The following is a 10,976-nucleotide window of genomic DNA, read 5'->3' on the forward strand; positions in this document are numbered from 1 at the left end:
GATCATTAGTTACTATTCACTCTGCAGTTTTTACTTGGAAATGAAGATTAACAATGTAGCCAGAGATATGTGACATTGTCTTGGTGATTTCATTTGAACTGTGACCAGACTAAATCGTTACTTTCTTCACCGTTATCATATACTGGAAGTTTGATTGCTTTTACTACTGCTTGCATTCTAGTTGACCTCAAACCAGCATGTGACATGTTTGATATTGTCACACAACTTGCTGTGTGAATATATTGGAATATTGTTTCTGTAGATGCGGCTATTAATGCTAGTCTGATTGCCTGTGTCGCCTGTGTGAAGTTGTCAGACCCTCCTCTGCAGAATCCTCGATTCTTTAGGATTGAAACATGGCAAATCATTTTTGGCATTGTGGAGAGCTTCCTGTATTTGACATTACACCCAGTTCGAAGGTTTCGTTCTCTCCAGAAGAGATTTATTCACTATCAAATCATTTTACTTGGTGATGGATTGCACCAAAACTGATGACAGGGGAAAGTTCATTAGCGTGTGCAGAACATACCATCTCGTCTAAATGTATACATGACACCTTGGCAACTGCAGAGCCTTGGCAATTAATTGTAATATGAACTGCTATTCGAAGTCATGTGAGACCTGTGAGAAACCATAGCTCAAACATCTAATAGGTATTACCGCCTTCTCTGATTATGCCTTACCAGCTCGTGCTTGATTGGGAATCATCAATATTTTACAGAATGAGCTTTGTGTAGGAAGACAACTGTATGTAATGTCAGACTATAATTTTGTCACAGGCTGGAATTCAAGAGCGACAGATGTCTTTCGAAAGATGGAGTCAGGGGAAGAATCCATAGCCATGATTCTATCCTCCCTATTTGGATGTCCCCGAGATGGAATGTGATTACTGGCCTTTGAGCCCATAAAAATGCATCCACAGTCACCACTTCTATCTCCATTAGATGTTAATAAATTGAAACAATTGTGGAATAATAGATGTAAGTTTTTTCTTTACGTCTTCTTCACAGAATCTAATATCAATCAACAATTAGGTTCGGGAACTAGCTAAACAAAAAATAATCTAAATTGTTTTATGATTAAATTTAAATTAAATTGAAGTACCTCATATCTATGTTTTGGTCTGTGAATATGTGATTTGATTTGATCTGTATAGAGCAAAATGAGCACTCTTTTGGTAGGTCTTTGTGCTGCCAAAAGACTACATGTCATGATAGTCAATAATATTGTACAATTCAATAAGTGATAGTTACCTTTTTAATCATATTATTCATGGTACAATCCTATCAAGTGTGTGATAGAGGTTGTTCTTTGTTGATTAGAGCTATTAACTAAATGTATTATAGAGATGAATGAAGCAGATTGAATGATGGTTTAGGTGTTTTTAATGAAGAAATAAGAATATGACATCTTATTCACAAATTGGGTACTACTTTTGTGAACATCAAAGATGCAAAATATGTCTAGGTTTTATTTTTATCTTCTTGTTTTATTTGCAACAGTAGTTCAATACATTTACAGAAATGTCAAAATGATATGAATGTATGTGTGTGTATATGTATATATATATATATATATATATATAAACAAACATACAAATATTAACGAAAAACAAAGGTACACTAAAATAATGTAAATTGTAAAAGTAAACAGAAAAAAAAGGGGATCTAATTTGATTAAAAAAACTTCATAAACAATACTGGTTTAAAAAATGACTCTATAGAATCAAATGGTCTATAGTTCGTAGCCCTAGCACAGACATGCATGATCTATGTTTGTTTATAATTGAATTTTGGCAACCCTTCTTTCTCTTCACTCTCTTCCATCTGCCCTTCATCTTTCATTCAACCTCCCCTTAGGCTCTGGGTTCCCAAATTGTGCAGGTGAACATGGACAGGCATGTCAAAACAAAACCAGAGTTGTCCAAAATTTTTAAAAAATAAAATAAAATCCTAATCATCCCCCACCCAAGTCCTAGCCTGGGGGAAGATTAGCCTAGCCTCCCAGATGGGAGATGAAGCTTCACAACATCACCACGGCTTGTAAATCAACATCCAAGGAAAGTTAACTTAGAACCCATGTCTGTTACTCACATGAGAGACTGGGCATGCTTTGCACACAGTACGCATGGGAAGCAGTGCCTGTCTTCTACATTTGATGTCTTCAAACCATGCATAGAACAGTCAAAGGAAAAGCGACTTCTCTGCAGTCTGATGGTGAACTATACGAAGGTAGTATTTCTCAGCTCAACTTGGGATTTAATCTACACATTACATAATCATAGAGTTGTACAATGATACTCACAGAAGATCTGCATTACTACGTGAAGACCTTGACGTGGATAATTTTTGCTAGTCTATTATCCAAATCTCACTAACAATGACGATCGATAAAAATAAATGAGGGGGATTCCAGTCATTCTTTAAAAAACCCACCAGCTGCGTGGGTACTATACTGTTGCTTGCAAACCCTTAGAGCTGGACACAACAATGTCTTCTCAATCTAAATCAATGATAAGTGGTAATCTATACAATTTCACCTCCCACTGGGCAAATTGGGCAAATTGAGGAAATTGCCAACTGTGAACAGCACAATTTTAAGGTGCTAAATCTATGAAGTATATAGTACAATCTAAATGGTATATGAAGCTGCTGACCTTCCTGCAGTCCTCTCTTTATCAACAGCCAAGTGAAATTTGCGATTCCAAGTTTCCACTATTCTGACGAGTATGATGGCCAAACATTGCAACCTGCAGGAAAGAGACGAGTAAGGCTGATGACGGGCACAAATAGAAAGGATCGTCTTCAGCACGATTAAGATAATCTGTATATGTCAGTTGGCAAGACCATAGCTCGCGTTTCTGGGCTCTTGGGAACTGGAGAAGAGCTAAGCCACTCGAAAAGTGCACGCCCCCGGTACAGAAACTGCAAGAAACATGCAGTATTTTCACATCAGACCACGGGGGCGATCCAAATGATTGGTACCATATGCCCCTAAGCAAGAAAAACCTCCGGTGGATAAAACATCTAGTGCTACTATGCTCATTTCACACAGAAGCAGTTGATAAGTCGGGACGCCTTTGAAGCTAATAAAGGTCACCACGATATCACACGTCTAAGGCAGCGACCTTTATTTTCTTTTCATAAAAGTTACAATGTGTATGAAATCAAGCAAGAAATTGAAACTGCATCAATATAGAAAAATGATGCCAAGAATCTACTCACAGCATGTTGTGTGCTGAGTGTTGAACTACGTTGTATCACTGCCACAACATCAGGCGCAATCGTGCCATCCTACAACCAAGAAACAACATTAGATCAACACGATATCTAAGAATATACTCAATAGATGAAAAACAGGAAATAGGATGCATCATTCAACAAAAGTGTGAAGGATGACGGGAGAGGACACATACTGGGCACAAGAGAGGCTCTAAAGTGATGCAACAAATAGGAGCCGCATGTTGGAGACCACTTGGAGAACCGTCGAAAAACCCCGACCCCAACAATGGAACTTCCGAACCTCCCATCAAGGCTGTAAGTACAGCTTCTCTCACCTGAAACCCAAGATGGAAAATAAAACTAATCTCACTACCAGGTGTCTTCACTGACGCTTCGCTGCTTAACAAACTTTGAAATCAGAACATGCAAAATCGTACAAGTAGAGACAGAATGCCAGGGCGGCAGAAAAATCACCACCAAAACTTATTCACTCTTTTTGCTGCATTTCCTTTGCTTATATCGTATACTTAGAAAACATGATATGAAGGAGGGGTTCTGTTTCGTTTAGAATCTTATAAATCACAAAAGAACAATGAACTCGAACCCAATCAATCAATGATCATTCATAACTTATTCATTAACTTATTCTATATTCAAGGTACCATAGAGGGTCAAACAGGGGTCTTATCCCACAGCTATAGAATCTCCATACAGAACGTAGCAGGACCTTAGTAGAGGTTTAATTACCAACGATGGCATTGCTGCAACGTAAACTTGCTGAAGGCAGTAGTTCTGGTACAAACACTGGGCCACCTTCGCCTTTTCGTGAGGTATCTGCAAGTTCACAGGACAAAATAAGATCGTGACATCAAAAGTTGACAAGTGTCTCAAGTAGTTTAGTATTGTGATACATTGATGAGTGGGACTACGAGCACTGCCAAGCGTCGCACACAATTTCCTACAGAACTAGAAAGTGTAAAAAGGGTACAGAAATTATGTCGTTGTAGCTCAATATGACACTGGAACTATTAGAAGACTTCAATTGCCCCATCTTTAGGTCAAAAAACATGCTGTACATGGCACATACTTGCAATGTGTTCGATGATGCAGCCTCAACATCAATGTTCTTTGAATTTTCTTCAAGTGTTGGGTTATTGCAAACAAGACCAGCAATGATTTCCATCTGTATAGAGCAGATAATATTAATAAGCAGCAAACAATATAAGCAACCACCAGCTAGGAATTAAATCTTCACAAGACAACAATTTGAGAACCTGATAACAGTAGACACCTGATGGCTTTGCCCAATGCATATACTCAAGCTACATGCAAACTTAACAAATCACGCCAACTACAAGTTGAAGCTCTCATGAGGGAAGGCACCATTCCGTGCGTTCATGCAAAAACTACTGGTTTGAGAAAACTGATATCATTACGTACTTCAGAGTGACTACCCTGACTAGCAATTGGCGATATAAGACCCTCAACTTTAACTTATTAGTAGCTACCCACCTCAATCAATTGCAAAAAAAAAAAAAAAAAAAAAAAAAAAGAGAAAAAAAAAAAGAAAGATCCAAAACACTCACCAGATAACCAAATAAAAGAGCAGTGTCTTGATTAGGACATGCCAAAGTGATAAGTCCCCTGAAATCGCAATCATTGCACCAAGTCAGGAAGCTCTGAGGTGCAATGATAACTTCAAAGACTGCCGACAGCTAAAAAGAGGAGTTTAATTCACATTGATGTCTGCGGTTTGATACCTCATGACTCGGGGATCCATGGCCCGTTGCCATAATAGCTGGTCCAAAGATCTGGTCAACAAAGGCTGCACATAGAAAGGAACTCTTATCAAATAAAGTAAGCCCATCTAGCCTCATCCTCCAAATTTCAAAATTCACTTAGTTGATTTGCCAGCTACTTATCCAACAGCCCAGATCGAATGATGATTTGTTAGAAACATTCTGCAAAATCTTCAAACTGAAGGCTGTCTTGATTCAAGATTCCTAGAAAGCGCAACCTAGCACTTCACTACGATACATTTTGTGATAAGAACAAATACGTTCAGTCTGCTTCAGATAGTTTTACAGGTTGTAGGTTAAAAGTTTCAAAAATTAGCAATGGTCGAAAGATAACCTCGAGCTGAGCTCGTCGATGACGATTCAAGCAAGGATTGATCAAAACCTGCACCAACCAGAAAAATTCAAGTCACACACCGATGAAAGCAAGATATCAAGCAGTCAAGTATTGTCATATTCAAGGAAGACGAACAACTAAGCTCAGAACTGTTCGACATTTATCCTTGATACCAACACAACCCCTCTTTACATTGAAGATTGTGAAATGAAATGTCTAAAAGCAGCAAGTACGGAATTCCATAAGGAAACACTCACCATGAGGTTGAGCAACCTGTCCACAAAAACAGACACCAAATCCATGGACACATCAATTACAACTCTTGCATATCCCTACGGTCTAAACACTATCAATCTAATACGCAGCATATGCCAAAATATCAAGCCAATTTTGGGAACGAATTCATCAGAATCATCTGGAGGTATACTGAACACATGCAACAGTATGATTTGAAATAAGAACATATTTTTGCTTCAAAATGAAGACTCACTTTTGCACAGCAAAGTCTACACTCCACTCTCGAACAATTTTATACAACACATCATAAGCATCTTCCACCTGCACCCAATTTATTAAGTCCCGAACAGTCAGAAAGTAGGAGCAACAATCACAATCACAATGATCTTGTATCAACCCAGCAAATTCTAGCTGCTGACAAACATGGCTTCCAAACACGTCAAAAATGTTGCAGAGGCAGCTCCCTTATCACATCAATCTGGCATAAGAAGGTTGTAAGGGAAATACAGGTAGCAGGAATGCTTACTCTCTTGGATAGTATGGAGTACAAGTACTCTCCCAAATAGGATATGCTAACTGCAAAACAAATGCATACCACTTTGTTTTAGATGTCCAAGTCAAAATTTTCTGGATAGATACTTCCACATAAGTCTGGAATGTTGATATCATTCAGCGACTTCGACCAGGTGTACACCACTTCCACAATCGCCAAGGATCATTTAAGGCAAAGTGGCTCCTGTTATTCAAGACGCGTGCTTTTCACTGTAGACAAACTTTACAATCCCAACGAAGAAGAATGTATGCTCACTCGTCCCAGTAGGGAAGCTAAACAAACTGTAACACCCGATCGAAAGTTTTATTTTATTATGACCTAAAATTACGAAATACAGCGGCACCAAACCCTGTGACAGCCCAATACGACTACACACAGAGAAGAGCCTCTATGTAGACATGTATACTCATGTGACCATTGATTTGAATAAGTGAAAATACACAAGGACGGCGATCCACGAGTCATCCTTGAAAACTCATAATATAAAATCACGAAACATGAAGACTCATGAAACAGTTACGTAAGCATTACTACAGATCCCAGCTTCTGATTCTCTCTTCACAAGTTGCTTCACATAAAGAACGGAGGAAAGGGAGAGAGGATGATAACATGAGAATTGATGATGAGAAAGTTGGAAGATAAAGAAGCTATTTGGTAAAGGACGCAGTTCAATGCTCACAAGCAAAAAGGTGTAAGAAAATAAAAACCCACTACACTATCACGAGAAAAGTAAAGAGAGGAGATACTCACACTCAGTTGGTACGATGCTGGAATTCTCATACTCCATATCCAAAACCTGTTCGATACCTGTCAGGACAACTAAACGCTTCGTGCCTCTCTCTCTTCGATTCTGAAATTAAAAAAGACGAAAGCTCTAGAATTAATCGCCAAAACAACTGGGACTAGTTCTGCATGACATTAGGACTACAATTCGTCTCAACACTAAAGACCTTCCCATGAATGACCTCACTTGCATATCGATATAAAGGCTGCTGCCTTCGAATACTAACATCTTCCAGTACAAAGCACCCCCAGCCAACGCACGAGAACCTAACCAACCTGTCCCAGAGCAAAACCACCCCCCCGCAGAATATTCTGAACACTTCAATTGAAGGTGATGAGCACATCTGCAGAAATCAACTCGCCGTTCCACCTTGTAACAAGTGTGTCGAATATTCAGGAAATGCCATAGCTACCCGATTCAAGAAAAATCAGCACCTTCTGACGTGCCCTACGCTGAGATTCGAAAGATTATAACAGTATTCCTAGTACTCCGACCGTGCTTGCTGCCACAATCACGCAATTCAATCCTACAATGGCCTTTGTAGACTGCCTGCATCGCAAATTCGCAAATCTAGAATATCGCTGCACTACAAAAGGCCATCAGTTTCCTCTCAAATCTTCCGCACGCAAATCAGGAACGAATCTGTCAACCGACAACTGATCTAAATTCAAACCGAATCGCCGCGCTGCTATAATCTAAGAATCCTCCTTCAATTACACCTTCAACATGCCCTCAATATCACAACTCAAGAACCCTACAACCACGGCGCTGAACTTCGATCACAAAACTACAAAAATAAACAAAAATAAAAACTCGCATCCTGCGATTCACCACGCTCCATCGCTCGAATTCCAACTCAAATTCTCCATCCCGCATAAAAATATAAAAATAAACAATCTCCCCCGCACCGCTGAAATTCTAACACGCCATCGCACCACCCTCGTCCCACTCATTCTCCCACCCCGGTCATCCTCTCACTCCTTTCATTTCCTCTCCTCTCCTCTCTACAGCGCGCTTGGTTCCAGACTCTGAAGAATCCGAGGAGCAGGAGTGCAGGCGATGCCAATGATTCCTAAGGCGTAATAGCACGCGGGGATGGCGTGCCGACGATTGATTGCAGTGGAAGCGTGCAGGGGAGGCAGCGAACAATAAGGGATGAGCTCTGGGGCTGAATTCGGCTTTGGTGGCGAGCCGCACAAACAACACAAGGCCACGGCCTGCAAGGAGAGCAAGCTCCCATTGCAAGTCACGGTCACCGGTCCCTCTTCCCGCTCTCCGGTAACCCGTCCCCGTCTCTGCGACCAAGTGTTGTCCTTTCATTGGCATATCTTGTTGTACAGAACCATTCCAGGAACCTCATTTTTCTTTTAATTTGGTATATATTACATGTATAACTTACTGCACAATGTTAACTTTCAATAGCACTTTTGATTTGTAACAACACAAATATCACTGAAATTTAAACAATGATCTAAAACTATCACTTCAGTTGTTTTTCAAACTAGAAGAAGTGGAATGTGTTAAATAACTCAAATTTATTTAGTTAATTTGTATTTAAATCTTTCATTCTGCATATGTTTGATTGTGTATGAAAAAATATATATCCACTTAAAGTATCGATATCTGAGTATTAGAAAGAAAAAAAAAAAAAAAAAAAAAAAAAAACCCAAGGAATTGCAAGAGTGTTGATATTTAAGTAATATTCACACTTGCAGCAATGTATTCGACAAGTTATGCACCATGTGCTGATGTGTCAAGTTCATGTTTTGTATTCCACAACACGCTTTTCATGTGAACTTTTAAGCTTGCACAACTAGTTATATTCCCAGCATCACATGCCAATCAGCACAAGAACTGTGTGGCCTTTTGAAAGGATTTTATTCATCTCAATAACAATAACAACAACAACCTTTTCTTCATGAAAGAAAGAGCCTAGCAGCAGTTTTAACAAAGGGGAAACATGTTGAAAGGCAGCTGGCAATGTAGTGTCAAAGCAGGTCCAAAGAACTGCTATTTCCACACCCAAAGAAAAGCAACTAACCTAAAAGGGGCCCAAAACACAATCTGATTTCAGATCTGACTAAAGTTTTTCTTGGGGGAAATGAACTCTTACAAAAAAGTGGGCCCCTCCTTTTCACAACACATGCTGTTCAAGAAAACCAATGGCAACCCTTCTTGCCATTGCTTGTTGACAACAATTTTTGCATCATCCTTAAGGGCCCACATCTTCCTCCCCCATGTCTTATTACTTTTCTCATTTAATATACACACATATATGGGTGGCATTGTTGTTGTCCTGAATGTAGTGTAAAGGGTAGTTGAGCTCTGTTCATAAGATTCCTCACTCTTAATCACAGGTTAGAGGGGTTTGGGTTTTTAGGGTTTTTGTATTTTTTATTTATTTTCTTCAGGATCATGAGATGGAAATGGCCCCCTATTATGGTCAGTCTAGAGGCCAGCAGAGATGGGGACTGGCACAACTACCCATGGCCTCCATGGTATTATCCATGTTAGTGGATGAGGCCAGTGGGATGATCTATGTCTCGGTCGTCATGTTCCCTGTGCGAATTCCATGCGGAAACTGCCTCTTCTCTCTGCCCTTCTCAGTTACACCACCCACTTACCAGAATGGTCAAGCTGAATGGATGAGGAGTGGTAGGAATGGATTTATCATCCATCCAGTTTTCGGATGAATGTCAGAACGTGTGGATGCTTGAGGCCCCCTGCTGACTCAGCCTCACAGGGGAGCCACGTCATGGGACTTGATGATGAGGGCAAAAGCAGTTCAAAGGGGGTGGGGACGGCCTAGTGTGAAAAGGGATATTTATGTCTTCTGGCTCACGGTTTGATTCTTTGTTGAATCATAAAGCCAATAAGTGGGACCCTGATCCAAACCAATACTGTACTGGACACACACAAAAAAAAAAAAAAAAAAAAAAAAAAAAAATGGTGTGAATGGGGAAAGCAATAGTGTTGCACTCCTTTTTAATCAACTGACTTGTGAGGTCATACTTGCCCAACCTCTACTTGAAAACCTAAATTGTGTAAAGTAGAATTAAAAATGTGATTTTCTTGTTGGAACTTTTGTTTATAGATGTGAGAGAGGGTGGAAGTTTTTGGAGTTAGTAGTGTGGGGCCTTGTATATACTAGATAGGAATAAAGGTGAATTTCCACTTGATTTTCTATACTAATGCCCTCTGATTTTTGTTTGTTATTTATTTGTTTTAATATTTTATATTTATTACAAAGAATGTGTTATTTTCATGGTTATTTTCATACATCTATATATGCATAGTTTGACATATTAGTTTTATAAACATTTTTAGTTAATATGAATAAATAAGAACATGGTATTGTATTTACTCGGCTATTTTAAGTGTAAAATATTTTCAACACAAAATAAAACTCCATAGAAATTAATTATCAAGTGTTACTTTTATGTAATGAAATTAAGTATTATATTTGTTTTTTTTTTGTATTATTAGTTTTTATTTTGTTTCTTTTAATAGAATAATATAATTTATTAAAGCCTATTACCTACTCCACAAAGATATCAAGTTCTTTATAAAATATAGGATTTGGAATAGAAAGAGGACAATATAAAAAGAAAATTGTTAATGCTACATCCCTAATTGATACTACTACACCCCATATGACCTCCTCATAGACAACTAGCTAATAATATATTTTTTTCTTTTTTGTATTTTTTTTTTCTTTATTTGATTTAAGAAATAGTGGTGGTTGAAAAGGAGGCAATGAATATTCTATGAAAAAAAAAGTTGCAAGCTGCTTTTGTTAAAAAGCATAATATTTGTCTTAAAATTTGTAAATTCAAGGTTTGTTTGTGTTTTTATTCGTGGTATCTATTTGTATTATAATAGCTTAGGGCATGTTTGGCAGCTCAACATATAACCCCAATAGTGTCTAAATATATTTTTATATTTAGTCAATATAAGTTTCATGCTTTTTAGTATATTTAAGTCATGTGGAAATCATGTGAGGTGATGCAATATCAATTGGAGATGTATTGTTAATAATTTTCTATAA

General features: G+C 38.4%; 1 protein-coding gene across 1 annotated transcript; it reads right to left on the reverse strand.

The window, feature by feature from the left end:
• Window positions 1-2,211: 2,211 nt before the first annotated feature.
• LOC112291622 (uncharacterized) lies at window positions 2,212-8,111 on the reverse strand. Its single transcript, XM_024539301.3, has 13 exons — window positions 7,204-8,111; window positions 6,895-6,994; window positions 6,118-6,167; window positions 5,845-5,912; window positions 5,612-5,627; window positions 5,355-5,402; window positions 4,982-5,046; window positions 4,808-4,865; window positions 4,309-4,404; window positions 3,969-4,055; window positions 3,416-3,556; window positions 3,225-3,293; window positions 2,212-2,924 (listed from the first exon to the last, which is right to left on the reverse strand). Exons 2-13 carry the CDS (start codon window positions 6,929-6,931, stop codon window positions 2,814-2,816), a joined length of 846 nt encoding a protein of 281 aa, XP_024395069.1. The 5' UTR covers window positions 6,932-6,994; window positions 7,204-8,111; the 3' UTR covers window positions 2,212-2,813.
• Window positions 8,112-10,976: the final 2,865 nt, after the last annotated feature.

The sequence above is a fragment of the Physcomitrium patens genome, chromosome 14 (genome assembly GCF_059467195.1).
Source record: "Physcomitrium patens ecotype Gransden chromosome 14, ASM5946719v1, whole genome shotgun sequence".
Taxonomy (NCBI): domain Eukaryota; kingdom Viridiplantae; phylum Streptophyta; class Bryopsida; order Funariales; family Funariaceae; genus Physcomitrium; species Physcomitrium patens.

Excerpts from the sequence above, each read along its gene's own strand:
- LOC112291622 (XM_024539301.3), bottom strand. The coding sequence starts at position 6,931 with ATGGAGTATGAGAATTCCAGCATCGTACCAACTGAGT. Across the intron at positions 4,405-4,807 it reads CTCTTTTATTTGGTTATCTG|ATGGAAATCATTGCTGGTCT; the intron begins GTGAGTGTTTTG and ends TGCTCTATACAG. Across the intron at positions 3,294-3,415 it reads TAGAGCCTCTCTTGTGCCCA|GATGGCACGATTGCGCCTGA; the intron begins GTATGTGTCCTC and ends TCTTGGTTGTAG.